The sequence below is a fragment of the Austrofundulus limnaeus genome, unplaced genomic scaffold (genome assembly GCF_001266775.1).
Source record: "Austrofundulus limnaeus strain Quisiro unplaced genomic scaffold, Austrofundulus_limnaeus-1.0 Scaffold23, whole genome shotgun sequence".
Classification (NCBI taxonomy): Eukaryota; Metazoa; Chordata; class Actinopteri; order Cyprinodontiformes; family Rivulidae; genus Austrofundulus; species Austrofundulus limnaeus.
In genome coordinates this window covers 1,379,051-1,390,858 of record NW_013952425.1, presented here as the reverse complement: position 1 = coordinate 1,390,858, position 11,808 = coordinate 1,379,051, and the positions used below count along the sequence as shown (strand labels likewise).

Here is an 11,808-nt window from a genome sequence, read left to right as displayed (position 1 = left end):
GATGGATGGATGGATGGATGAAATATATTTATGTTTGTGGTTGTAATGTGACAAAATATGGAAAAGTTCAAGGGGTATGAATACTTTTGCAAACCACTGTATCTTTAGATATGAGAGACTATATAAGATTCAATTAATGCAAATTGCATACTTTCATATTCTGTAAATTGTTTTTAAAACAAAGTTGCTGCTGTTGATCATTCTGTTTTTATAAGCAGCCCTCCCAAGGCCAATACTCTAGGGAAACACTGGAAAGGTCTAAAAAAAGGTTTTAGATAATACAATTGACTGACTGTGAGTGACTCAGTCTGCAATGTTTGCTTCTGCTAAATCAGATGGCATATATTATGTACCTCTGTATAACCATGTTAATAGTTTTGTAGTACAAATACAGTACACCTTTTTCTTATGTTTTATCAAATTTTGAACATTTTTGTTTCGGGCAGGTAACTTTTCATGTCGGGCAGGTGAAGAAAAAAATCTTGTCGAACCCTGTGGGTTTGATTTAAGATTACAGTTTTCTGCAAAAAAAGCTCTAAAAATTACATTATCTTTACTTTTTATGATAATTTTATACCTCAATACATACCGTTACCGCGAAGGGATTCAATTTAAACCGTGATATGAATTTGAGGTCATGCAGCCCAGCCCTACAGTAATAGTAGCTTCAAAAATACTATTTACTTTTAGGAAAAATAGCTGTAACCAATCTGTAAATGTTAATGTTTGAGCCCTATTATGGTCTTGCATGACCATTCACAATGCAAATCAGATGCTTTATTTCCACTAATTTCATGTGTAAATAAGTATTTCTATCTTACATGTAACGGTTTAACCACTACACATGCATAAATTCTTTTTGTGAGCATGTAAATTTATCGTCTTGCTCCATTTTAGATGGTGGCGAAAAATGAAATTAGCAAAAGGCCTGTTGAAGGGTTTGGAGCATAGACATGACGGTATCTGATCGAAAGCCAGACACATTTCAAACCCCCCAATCTGCAGCCTGACATTAATTTTCATAAATTTTCCCTTTTTTGTAGATTCCCCCACCCCCACCACCCCTTTTAAATTTGAAGCATTTTGCCAACTAGCACTAATTAACTTCAGCAATCTCCCCGTTTCCTTTTTGTCACTTTTTTGAGAAAAGTTTGCGTCTGTTACACTCACTGTCACCGCTTCTTAATTTTTCTTTTTTTTCCCACTCCTTATGTTGCTTTTTCTCTGCAGAGCCTCTGACTCCCTGAGTTAGGAGAAGCCAAAGAATTCAGTTTAATGTTTGAGCTCTCTGTTGGGGATTGAAGCTTCTTATGTAGCTGGGAGACAGGAAATCGGCGTGTAAGTCTTTGGATGTATTAAGCAAAGACTTGTGGGTTGGTGATGTGCGACATGTTAGTGATGCAGCATGGAATACGACAGGTCAGCCTGTATCTGTGTTGGTGTCGTGTAGGAGGAGATTTTTTTTTAGATTGCCGAGGGGAATGACACTGGTACTCTTTGTGCTATGATGCAGAAAACACCTTTAGTTCAACTGAAAAACAGTGGGACGACTAGCTTAGGCTGTGATACACTTGAACCAAAAATTCTCTTTTCATCAATAGTTTTTCTTCTGGTTCAAGTTGAAATTCTTCTTGATATTATCATTACACAAATGACTAAAATATGAACCACTAAATTACCAAGAATATGTTGGTTTTTTTCATACAGTATGTATTCATTTATTCATTACAGGAAATGGAGAGGAAAAAAATCAATTTCATGCTTCAGGATATTTTTGCAAAACCATGTTGTTTTGTACCTGCAGTGCACCACCATGGGCCCCGCATCTGGAGGATTGCAAGCTTTCACTCGTCTCAGGAAGGCAAGAAACGGAGTTGGGTGTTCTGGTACCCCGTGGTCCGGCCAGGCGGTGAACTGGAACTGCCTTACTTCTCTCTTTTCGCTGGAGCCGTTCTGAATATGGAAATGAGAAAAGGTAATGCACACACTGCTTGTGTCAGACACTTCACAGCTGCGATGCGGTTGAGTTAAATGCTATAAAACAAAAATCCTTACTTTGAAAAGTGCAAATGTCCTGACACAGTATGTGGCCAACTCTACTGTGTCTAACAACGTTACTTGGATGAGACCGTACGTCTCTGTCCCTCTCGTGGGCCAGTATTGATCACATTTTACCTGCAGTGAAGAGAAATGTCACATTAGATTATGTCTGATTAAGAATTTTATGGAATGCATTTATGGCCATCATGAAGTGAGACACAATTCGGTTTGTCCTTTTTCAAGCACTGGGATTCTTTAGAACAAAGTGAAATAATGTCAAAATAACTGCTGATAGCTCCCCTAATTCCTGCTGAGTGAGTTTAATTTCCAAATCAATAAAATGCCCTGAGAGATTTGTATGCAGCCAACAGTGCTATTAATTGTCCCGACTTACTCTATAATTGCAAATGTAGCCACATCGTCCAGTCATATTATTGTCTAAGCTTTATTGCTTCTTTAGTCTACAGCTTTGTTTGTAAGTAAACAGAAAATAAAACACTATTCAATTGCAGTGTTACTCTTTAGCTAATGTTGGAGTGTGTGTGTGGGGGGGTAAATACCATATTTTCTGGACTATAAGTCACATTTTTTCACAGTTTGGTTGGTCCTGCAGCTTAGGATTTTATTTTTCTGCTCTTCATGATGCATGTTTTAACTGATGCAATAAATGTTAGTTTGTACTGACTGATACAAACCACAGAGTAAACTAGGGCTGCAAAGATTGTCAACATAATCGACGTCGATAATAAAAACACTGCATTTTAATGTCAACATATTATTTAACCACATAAATGTTAATTTGTAACTGCAATGCAATACATGAATTGCTGGGGGCAGAACCGCTTCTGTTGTCTGCGGATGGTTTGTTTACAAAAGAAGAAGCGGGCCCGGCACATCAAAAAGTGATAAAAATGGCCTAACAGAAACAGATGATTGTGTTGAATAGGGAGACAAAAAAGAACAACAAAAAAAACAAAACAGATGTGAACATTTCAAAGTTGGCTACATTTTACTGAAAATCAACCAGACTCTGTCATTCCATGGCAGCACTGCGGCAGTAAAAACATGATCACATCATGAAATGCCAACATGCTGCAGTTGTGATTATGTCCACTGCAGATGGGTAAGTTTAAGAAAGTTTGCTCGTCAGGTTGATGCTTCATAGATCTTACTTTCAGTGATTGACTACTTTGTGCTGTAGTTAACTGTCTATAAGTTTGGTTAGTTTTCTTATCAGAAAAATGTGTCTTGGAAATGGAGCTATCAGTTACACTAACATTAGCAAAAGCTTTAAGTGCATCATAATAAATCACTGAATTGTATATTTCATCATTTCTTGTCTACATTCTGTGCTGCCAGATCCACCAAGATTTCAAACAGGATGGATTATTTTTTACTTTTCTGTACCTAAATGTCACTTTAACCAAAGTTACTCTTTAGTTTATTTTGAACTTAGAAAGCTATGTCTACACCCTGCAGGGCAGGTTAAAAGTCCCTTGTGCTGTGGAGTGGCTGATATTTTGAAACTACGCACAGTTTGATATGTATTATATAATTTCATTTTTATTATGTTTACATGTCCGTCCGTTTTCTTCCGCTTATCCGGGATCAGGTCGCAGGGGTAGCAGCCTAAGCAGAGTGACCCAGACTTCCCTCTCCCCAGCCACTTGGCCCAGCTCATCCGGGGGAATACCGAGGCATTCCCAGGCCAGCCGATAAACATAGTCCCTCCAGCATGTCCTGGGTCTTTCTCTGGGCCTCCTCCCAGTAGGACGTGCCCGGAACACCTCACCAGGGAGAAGTTCAGGAGGCATCCTAACAGATGCCCGAGCCACCTCAACTGGCTCCTCTCAATGTGGAGGAGCAGCGGCTCTACTCTGAGTCCCTCCCGGATGACAGAGCTTCTCACCCTATCTCTAAGGAAGAGCCCAGACACCCTGTGGAGGAAACTAATTTCGGCTTCTTGTATCCGCAATCTCGTTCTTTTGGTCACTACCCAAAGCTCTTGACCATAGATGAGGGTAGGAATGTAGACCGACTGGTAAACCGAGAGCTGAGCTAGAAGGCGAAGCTCCCGCTTCACCATGACAGACTGGTACAGTGCCTGCATCACTGCAGATGCAGCAGCAATCTGCCTGTCTATCTCCCACTCCATTCTTCCCTCATTCGTGAACAAGACTCTGAGATACTTAAACTCCTCCACTTGGGGCAGGACCTCCTCCCCGACTCGGAGAAGGCACCCTACAGGATTCCAGCTCAAGGCCATGGTCTCGGATTTGGAGGCACTGATCCTCATCCTGGCCGCTTCACACTTGGTTGTGAACCGCTCCAGTGAGTGCTGGAGATCATGATCTGATGAAGCCAATAGGACCACATTATCTTCAAAAAGCAGAGACGTGATCCTAAGGTCACCGAAACAGATCCCCTTAACACCTTGGCTGTACCTAGAAATTCTGTCCATAAAAGTTATGAACAGAATTGGTGACAAAGGGCAACCTTGGTGTAGTCCAACTCTCACCGGAAACAAGTCCAACTTACTACCGGCAATGCGGACAAAGCTCTGGCACTGGTCGTACAGGGACCTAACAGCCCATATCAACGAGCCTGGTACCCCATACTCCCGGAGTACCCCCCACAGGAGTTCCCAAGGGACACGATCGCATGCCTTCTCCAAGTCCACAAAACACATGTAGACTGGTTGGCCGAACTCCTGTGCACCCTCCAGGACCCTGCTGAGGGTGTAGAGCTGGTCCGCTGTTCCACGACCACCATGAAAACCACACTAATCTTCCTGAATCCGAGATTCAACTATCCGACGGACCCTACCCTCCAGGACCCCCAAAAAGACCTTACCAGGGAGGCTCGGAAGTGTGATCCCCCTATAAGTGGAACACACTCTGCGGTCCCCCATTTTAAATAGGGGGACCACCACCCTGGTCTGCCAGTCCAGGGGAACTGCCCCTGATGTCCACACGATATTGTAGAGTTGCATCAACCAACGCAACCCCACAACAATCAGAGCCTTAAGGAACTCTAGGTGAATCTCATCCACCCCTAGCACCTTGCCACTGAGGAGCTTTTTCACCAATTCAGTGATCTCAACACCAGAGATTGGAGAGTCCGACCCAGGGTCACCAGGCTCTGCTTCCTCATGGGAAGACGTGTTGGTGGGATTGAGGAGGTCTTTGAAGTATTCCGCCCACAAACCCACAACGTGYCGAGTTGAGGTCAGCAGCGCACCATCCCCACCATAAACTGTGTTGGTGGCGAACCAGTTTCCCCCCGAGATGCCGGATGGTGGACCAGAATCGCCTCAAAGCCATATGGAAGTCTTTTTCCATGGCCTCTCGGAATTCCTCCCATGCCCGAGTTTTTGCCTCAGCTACCACCCGAGCCACAATCTGCTTGGACGGCCGATACCCATCGGCTGCTTCCGGAGTCCCACAGGCCAAAAAGACCCGATAGGACTCCTCCTTCAGCCTGACAGTAGCCCTCACTGCCAGTGTCCACCAGCAGGTTTGAGGGTTGCTGCCAGGACAGGCACAGACAACCTTACGGCCACAGCTCAGGGAAGCCACCTCGACAATGGAGGCACGGAACATGGTCCAATCGGACTCAATATCCCTCATCTCCCCCGGAACTTGTACAAAGTTCTCCCGGAGGTGTGAGCTGAAGCTCCGTCTGACGGGAGACTCTGACAGACGTTCCCAACAGACCCTCACTATATGTTTGGGTCTGCCAGGTCTGACCGGCATCCTTCCCCACCAATGGAGCTAACTCACCACCAGGTAGTGGTCAGTTGACAGCTCCGCCCCTCTCTTCATCCGAGTGTCCGAGACATGCGGCCGCAGATCAGATGAAACGACAAAGTCGATAATCAAACTGCGGCCTAGGGTGTCCTGGTGCCAAGAGCACATATGGACACCCTTATGCTTGAACATGGTGTTCATTATGGACAATCCATGATGAGCACAGAAGTCCAATAACAAAACATYCACATGAGCRTTGAAGTCTCCCTGCAGAATGAGGAAATCCCTGTTAGGTGTGCTTTCCAGCACCCCCTCCATGGACTTCAAAAAGGGTGGGTGATCTGAGCTGCTTTTAGGCACATAGGCACAAACAACAGTCAGAACCCGGCTACCCTCTCATTCACCGGGGTGAACCCCAACAAACAGGCACCAAGATGGGGGGCAATACGTATGCCCACTCCTGCTCGGCGCCTTTCAGCATGGGCAACTCCAGAGTGGAAGAGTGTCCAACCCCTCTCGAAGAGACTGGTTCCAGAGCCAGAGTGGTGTGTCGAGGTGAGTCCGACTATATCGAGTCGGAACCTCTCAACCTCACACACCAGCTCAGGCTCCTTCCCCACCAGAGAGGTGACATTCCACATCCCTAGAGCCAGCTTCTGCAGCCGAGGATCAGACCGCCAAGGTCCTCACCTTCGACCACTGCCCAGCACAYATTGCACATTAAYGCATGTATTAATGTTAAAATACATCTGAGTAAGCTRTTAAGTTAGGTTGAAATTCATATGTTTCAAGTGTTATTATATTTAGTTTGTTGTGAAAACATTACTCTTTAGAGACAGACACAGGATAACTGTGACATTCATGTGAAGTGAGAAGTGCACTATTATGACAGAAATAATCACAGATTAAGTATTACCGTTAACAGCCATGAGAGGTCAAATAAGATATGTGCGGCATCAAGCAGAAGAACAAGYTAGCTTTCTGAAACTTACCCATCTGGACAGGATAATTACGGTCCCAGCGTGTTAGCATCTCAGGTGCTCATACATTTCACTTTATTTTGTTGATTTTCTGTAAAATGTAGCCAACTTTTACTACTTGTTTATTTTTAATGTCCTCGGTGTGATTCTTTTTGTTCCTCCATTATTATTGCATCTTCTTTAGTAAATGCAACCACAAACAGAATCAACTCTGCACCCAACAGTTTTTTGTACTTCATTACATATACCAATGAACATTTACGTGAATAAATAAAAATGTACTGACTATTTTTTTTTATCATCGACATGATGCAACACTATTTCTGATGTTATTTAAAAAAAAWTTCCCTCTTCATAACAAATTTTCGACTTATAGTCTGTAAAATACTGTAGATAAAAGTATCCCTAGTAATGTAGGGGACAAGTAAACGCACAGCTTAGTAAAAAATTGTAGTTTTGTGTCTTCAGCCAGTAAATTCATAAATAAATTAGTGAAAAGAGTTAAGGTATCAGCAATTAAAACAATCAGTTTGGCTTGAGAAATGGTTTATATGATTTCAGTTTTTGTCCTTTACCCTGGATCTTTCCTCCAGTTTGGTCATCATGACGATAATGGCGCTCCTCTGCTCCCAGATCATTCTCCAGAATTCACCAAATGTTTCTGGCAGAGATCCTTGAGTGGCAATGTAAGCATTTTGCTTCCTGTAACCATCTATGTAGTTGGCGTTGATGTAGTCACTTCCAGGAACACCTTGAACAAAAAAGGAAGGATTTTATAGTTGAGAACTTTGAAGTTAAAGAAATGTTTGATAAATGAAAGTTGGTAAAAGAAAAGGACATTGCATAAAACAAATGATTTTTAATATTCTTAGTCCAAGTTTTTTTCCACAGCAGTTTATTGGCAGTAACTTCAAATTGCCAATTTTCATTTAACACAATATTAAACTCTCCTTTGTGTTTACTGAAATAATTTCAGTAAAACTAACATTTTCTGTACAAAATATAGCAAAAATAGTCACGTTAGCGTTACCATCCAAAGGGATTTGTGTTTGCTATCAACAACACATTTCCCTATTCCATATCTGCAACTGACTTAAAGATAAAGCTTGGTCTCACAAGGAGAAAAACAAACCAACAAGAAACTAGCAAAACAATTTCCCCCCAGCTCTCCTCGCTCCCTCTTTCCTTTGCTTATAATAAATGAAAGGCACAGCAGCCTTTTCGAATCCAGGCGAAACAGACAGAGCTGACAGCTAGTCAATGCTTTAGGACTGGCAGTTTAGGGGCTCCGTGCACACATGGTCGACCAAGATAAGTCTCATCTGCATGGGTGCCACGTCTCAGAGAATACCCACCCCCCCACCCGCGCCGAACTGCTTCTACTCCCTCAGACTCTCTTTTACTCCCAGGTAACTTATTCAACAGAAAAAAAGGAAGCAAATGGAATACGAACACATTAAAAGAACCCACCCACATTATTTTTTCCCTCCCACCCTCACATTTTGCTGTTGAAGTTGTCCACACAGTCAGGCGGCTGTGCATTTCTGTGATGGACAAGGGATAAGTACAATTAAGCCCAGTGTGTTTTCAATTTGAAAAGAAAAAACAGACATTACTGCGGTTTAATGAGAACGAGGCAAGTTGTTAAATGTACATTTGCAAATGGATTTTGCTTCTATTCTTTTCTGTCACTCAGGATTTGTATAAATTCGTCCATTTTCGAAGTCAACATGGCTATTAAGAAATAAACATTGGTGTTTTAGTGGCATTGGTTAGAACTTGGTTCTTGGCAAAAGAAGCAAAAAGAAAGACGRCTTTTATGGTGCAAAATTGTTGGGATGATAATTGGTAAATTGCTATATTTACATTTTATTAATAGAACGTGTCTGTCAAGATGCTAGCAGTTTTTTTTAACTACTTAGGTTGAAAAGAAAAAGGCTTATTGCTTCTTCAAAACTGACAACTACTTAAATGGGAGACATTGTAAAAAGTTGAAATTTGAGGGCACAAAACATTTTCAGGTATATTTACAGGTGAGTACATTTTGCTTTTGCCRTATTTAAATGAATCAACTTAAGATACTAAAGACATAATGGGGAGACATATCTATGGTCAGCTAAGTGTTACACACTTTCAACCAATGCCCTTCTTGATCCGGGGTACGTTTCCAACTTTAAAAGCCTTTTATTTTAAATTAGGAAATCCTTTTACAAAGAAAATATGAATAACTTCACATTTATAGCAAGCCTTGAGTAATGGGTCCATGTGTTAAATCATAACATTTGACACTCAATTAATTTAGGAGGAAAATGCAATGTTTCAAAAACCAGCAGTTAGTTACCTTATATTCTAAAAATTGACATTGGGGTTGGTCATCAGATACCCCTAATCATTCTATAATAACAAAATCATATACTTATAAAGCTGTTTGCCTAAATGAGTGCTTGTACGGCGAGACACACTTTGTCACTCATGAAAGTAAAGCAATTTCAGTGATATAACAATTAAGTTTACAAATGTACTTAAGCATCAGGACATCTGTTTGCAGAAGATTCTGCTGATCCATCCCCACATCAATATATTCCGACTTCAATCTCTGATGTCAAATCCCTTTTTATTCAAAGAACTCTRTCAAAGTAAACAATGGACAGACTGCTTGCCAAAAGGCTTTGTTTAAGCTGTAGAAGGAAGCGAGAATGTCCCTGGTGTCCGTCTGGCAGAGATCTACTCACTTTCAACAACATAAAGGCTCCAGCATGATTGTGCAGAAGTGTTTATATGGCCGACTAATGGAGCTCCATCAACACTTAAATTGTGTTGTGTTTTTGAGAGGCAGCAAAACGAGCTCTCTTAAGTCTTTATCTGTTATCACATTATTCATTTACTGCTCCTAGTTTGCTCTGAAAAGAAATGGTAACTTAAATGTTGTGTGCAGTAGTGTATAAGCATAAACTGATGAATAGGCTGGTACTTTGGMAGGCCAATTTAAAGTGCYCTTTCATTTRTTAGAAATGTTTGTGTGCAACACATCTTTAAGGAATTTCAAAATCTCAACAACTGACGTTTCCAAAAAAAGTTGAACAAATCACGTTACTTTCAGTGACTCTACACAGWCTCAGATTAAATAAGCATAGATTAAGAACGTATTTAGGTTTCCAAACTTTTATCCATATGACATTCTTAAAGAAAGGATTAACATAATCACCAGTGTTTTAGCCAGCAGTACTTTGGTTTTTGAATGTTTCAGAAYTAAGAGCTTCGTTTGTTGGGCATCAGAGGTGACAATAAGTTTTGTCGTGTTACTTTTAACATACAAATAAAGCCTGAGCCACTGTACAAACTGCAGTAAACATTTGTTGGGAAWCTGATGGGCCCAGTCTCTATCCAAAGCCAAACAGTTGACGTACAGTCACGTGGTTTGATATATATATATATATCTATATATATTTTTTTTTTCTAGAGTGTAGACAGGAAGAAACCTCATGCAGAAGGGGTGGAAGGCTCGAAGATGCAAACAAATTGACAAAATTTTCATCATGCAACTGCGACAATGAGAGCAGATTTCAGCAGTTCGTACRGAGCATACTGGGCACTTAACTCTGCTGTATTTACACTTACCTTGTTTAACCTTGTTTAGATATTAACTACTCTATCCTATATATAATTATGGCCAAAAATAATTCATTCACGAATTTCACATGTGGGTAAAAAAAAGTTTCCAAAATCACACAAGGGCCATACTGTACGTTTTCCTAACTGTWTTATAACAATTTGKTCCAAGTATTTAAATTTTRCCCTCTCTTTTCTTTTACAGGCCTTCTGACCATGRAACTATGCAGGTGGGAACAACTCAATACACAAACTACATACGACTCAAATTTACACATTTTGGTAGGCCTATACCTAGTCCAGAACATGTTGCTAAGACTGTCTGTATTTCCAGCTGTCAATACTTTTATTTTTCTTCTGCAACCCTTCAATGTATCGTCAATCTTTATTATGTAATTTTATCAGTGTGGTAGGTGTCCTGAAGCCTTTACAACATGTTTCTGCYACCCATCTGTAAAATCAATGCAGCAGTTAGGAGGTAAGAAGCTGGTGTGTGGCGTACCGTCAATAGCAGAGAGTAAGACTCTGGAGTGATCGTAGGCAATTACATTGGCGTATCTGTTCTTTGGTTTGTTGACCTCCAGGTTGGAGTGCTCCCATGTGAACTGCTGACCAGGGTCTATGGACTGCAAGAGAAGAGACATTTTTCTTTAGAGTCGAATGAAACCGTTTGCTCTGTGGAACAAACTGTATTGCAACAYTTTGAGATGATTGAATTTCACCAAAGAGGTAAAGTGCATCAATWTCAAAAGGTTGACTAAAATACGCTCTTCAGCACAAAACTATTGTTACTTATGTCTAACTTAATTCTTTAAGCAAATCTTGGATTGCTAAGAGGAAGTGATTTTTAAAACACTGCCGAATATCTCAGTGGAGTGTGTCTGATGTTTGAGTTGGGACCCAGAAACTATACATTGTGCATCAGTTATGCCTAATATGGATTTTCAGTGCTGCTGTTCTCAGCTGCACAACACAGTGAAGCAGAAAGGCTTTAAAATATTGATGGATTCTTTACTTTATGGAAGAGCTACTCTTGCACTACCCATGCATGAATGTGGTTAACMCTTCAAGCTTGATTACCAGCAAAAAGAGAAATCAAACACCCAAAATAACAATTAGTAAAAAAAGTATTTAAAATGTGTAGCATGTAGATCTTTGACAAGTCTTGTATAAAAAGCAACTTAAATCACTTAAAGAGTATTTTGGTAATTGAGTGATAACTACTTGAGCCAGGAGAACCTGAAGCCAGCGGTGGGCACCATTGTTCTCATCCACTAACCTGCTAATAGTTAAAAACAAAAGAAAAAAATATTTTTGAAATGGTTTCCCAGCATCTTTTGCAGCTTCTATGTCAGTCAGTGCATTTCCTGAGTTTCTTGCAAAATTGAAACAAAGACATACATCTTTGCTTTAATCCAGGGCATTTACAT

The 11,808-nt window shown here is 40.8% G+C and overlaps 1 protein-coding gene across 32 annotated transcripts in view; it reads right to left on the bottom strand.

Annotated features, from left to right (window-relative positions):
* Positions 1-11,808, bottom strand: part of LOC106514844 (protein tyrosine phosphatase receptor type D) — a 469,094-nt gene that overhangs the window by 9,975 nt on the left and 447,311 nt on the right. For all 32 annotated transcript variants that reach the window (XM_014004324.1, XM_014004325.1, XM_014004323.1 and 29 more), the window contains 4 exons: positions 10,881-11,004; positions 7,345-7,520; positions 2,056-2,175; positions 1,799-1,953 (listed from right to left, as the gene is read on the bottom strand). In XM_014004324.1, the coding sequence (XP_013859778.1) occupies positions 1,799-1,953; positions 2,056-2,175; positions 7,345-7,520; positions 10,881-11,004 (575 nt within the window). The remainder of the gene's footprint in view (positions 1-1,798; positions 1,954-2,055; positions 2,176-7,344; positions 7,521-10,880; positions 11,005-11,808) is intronic.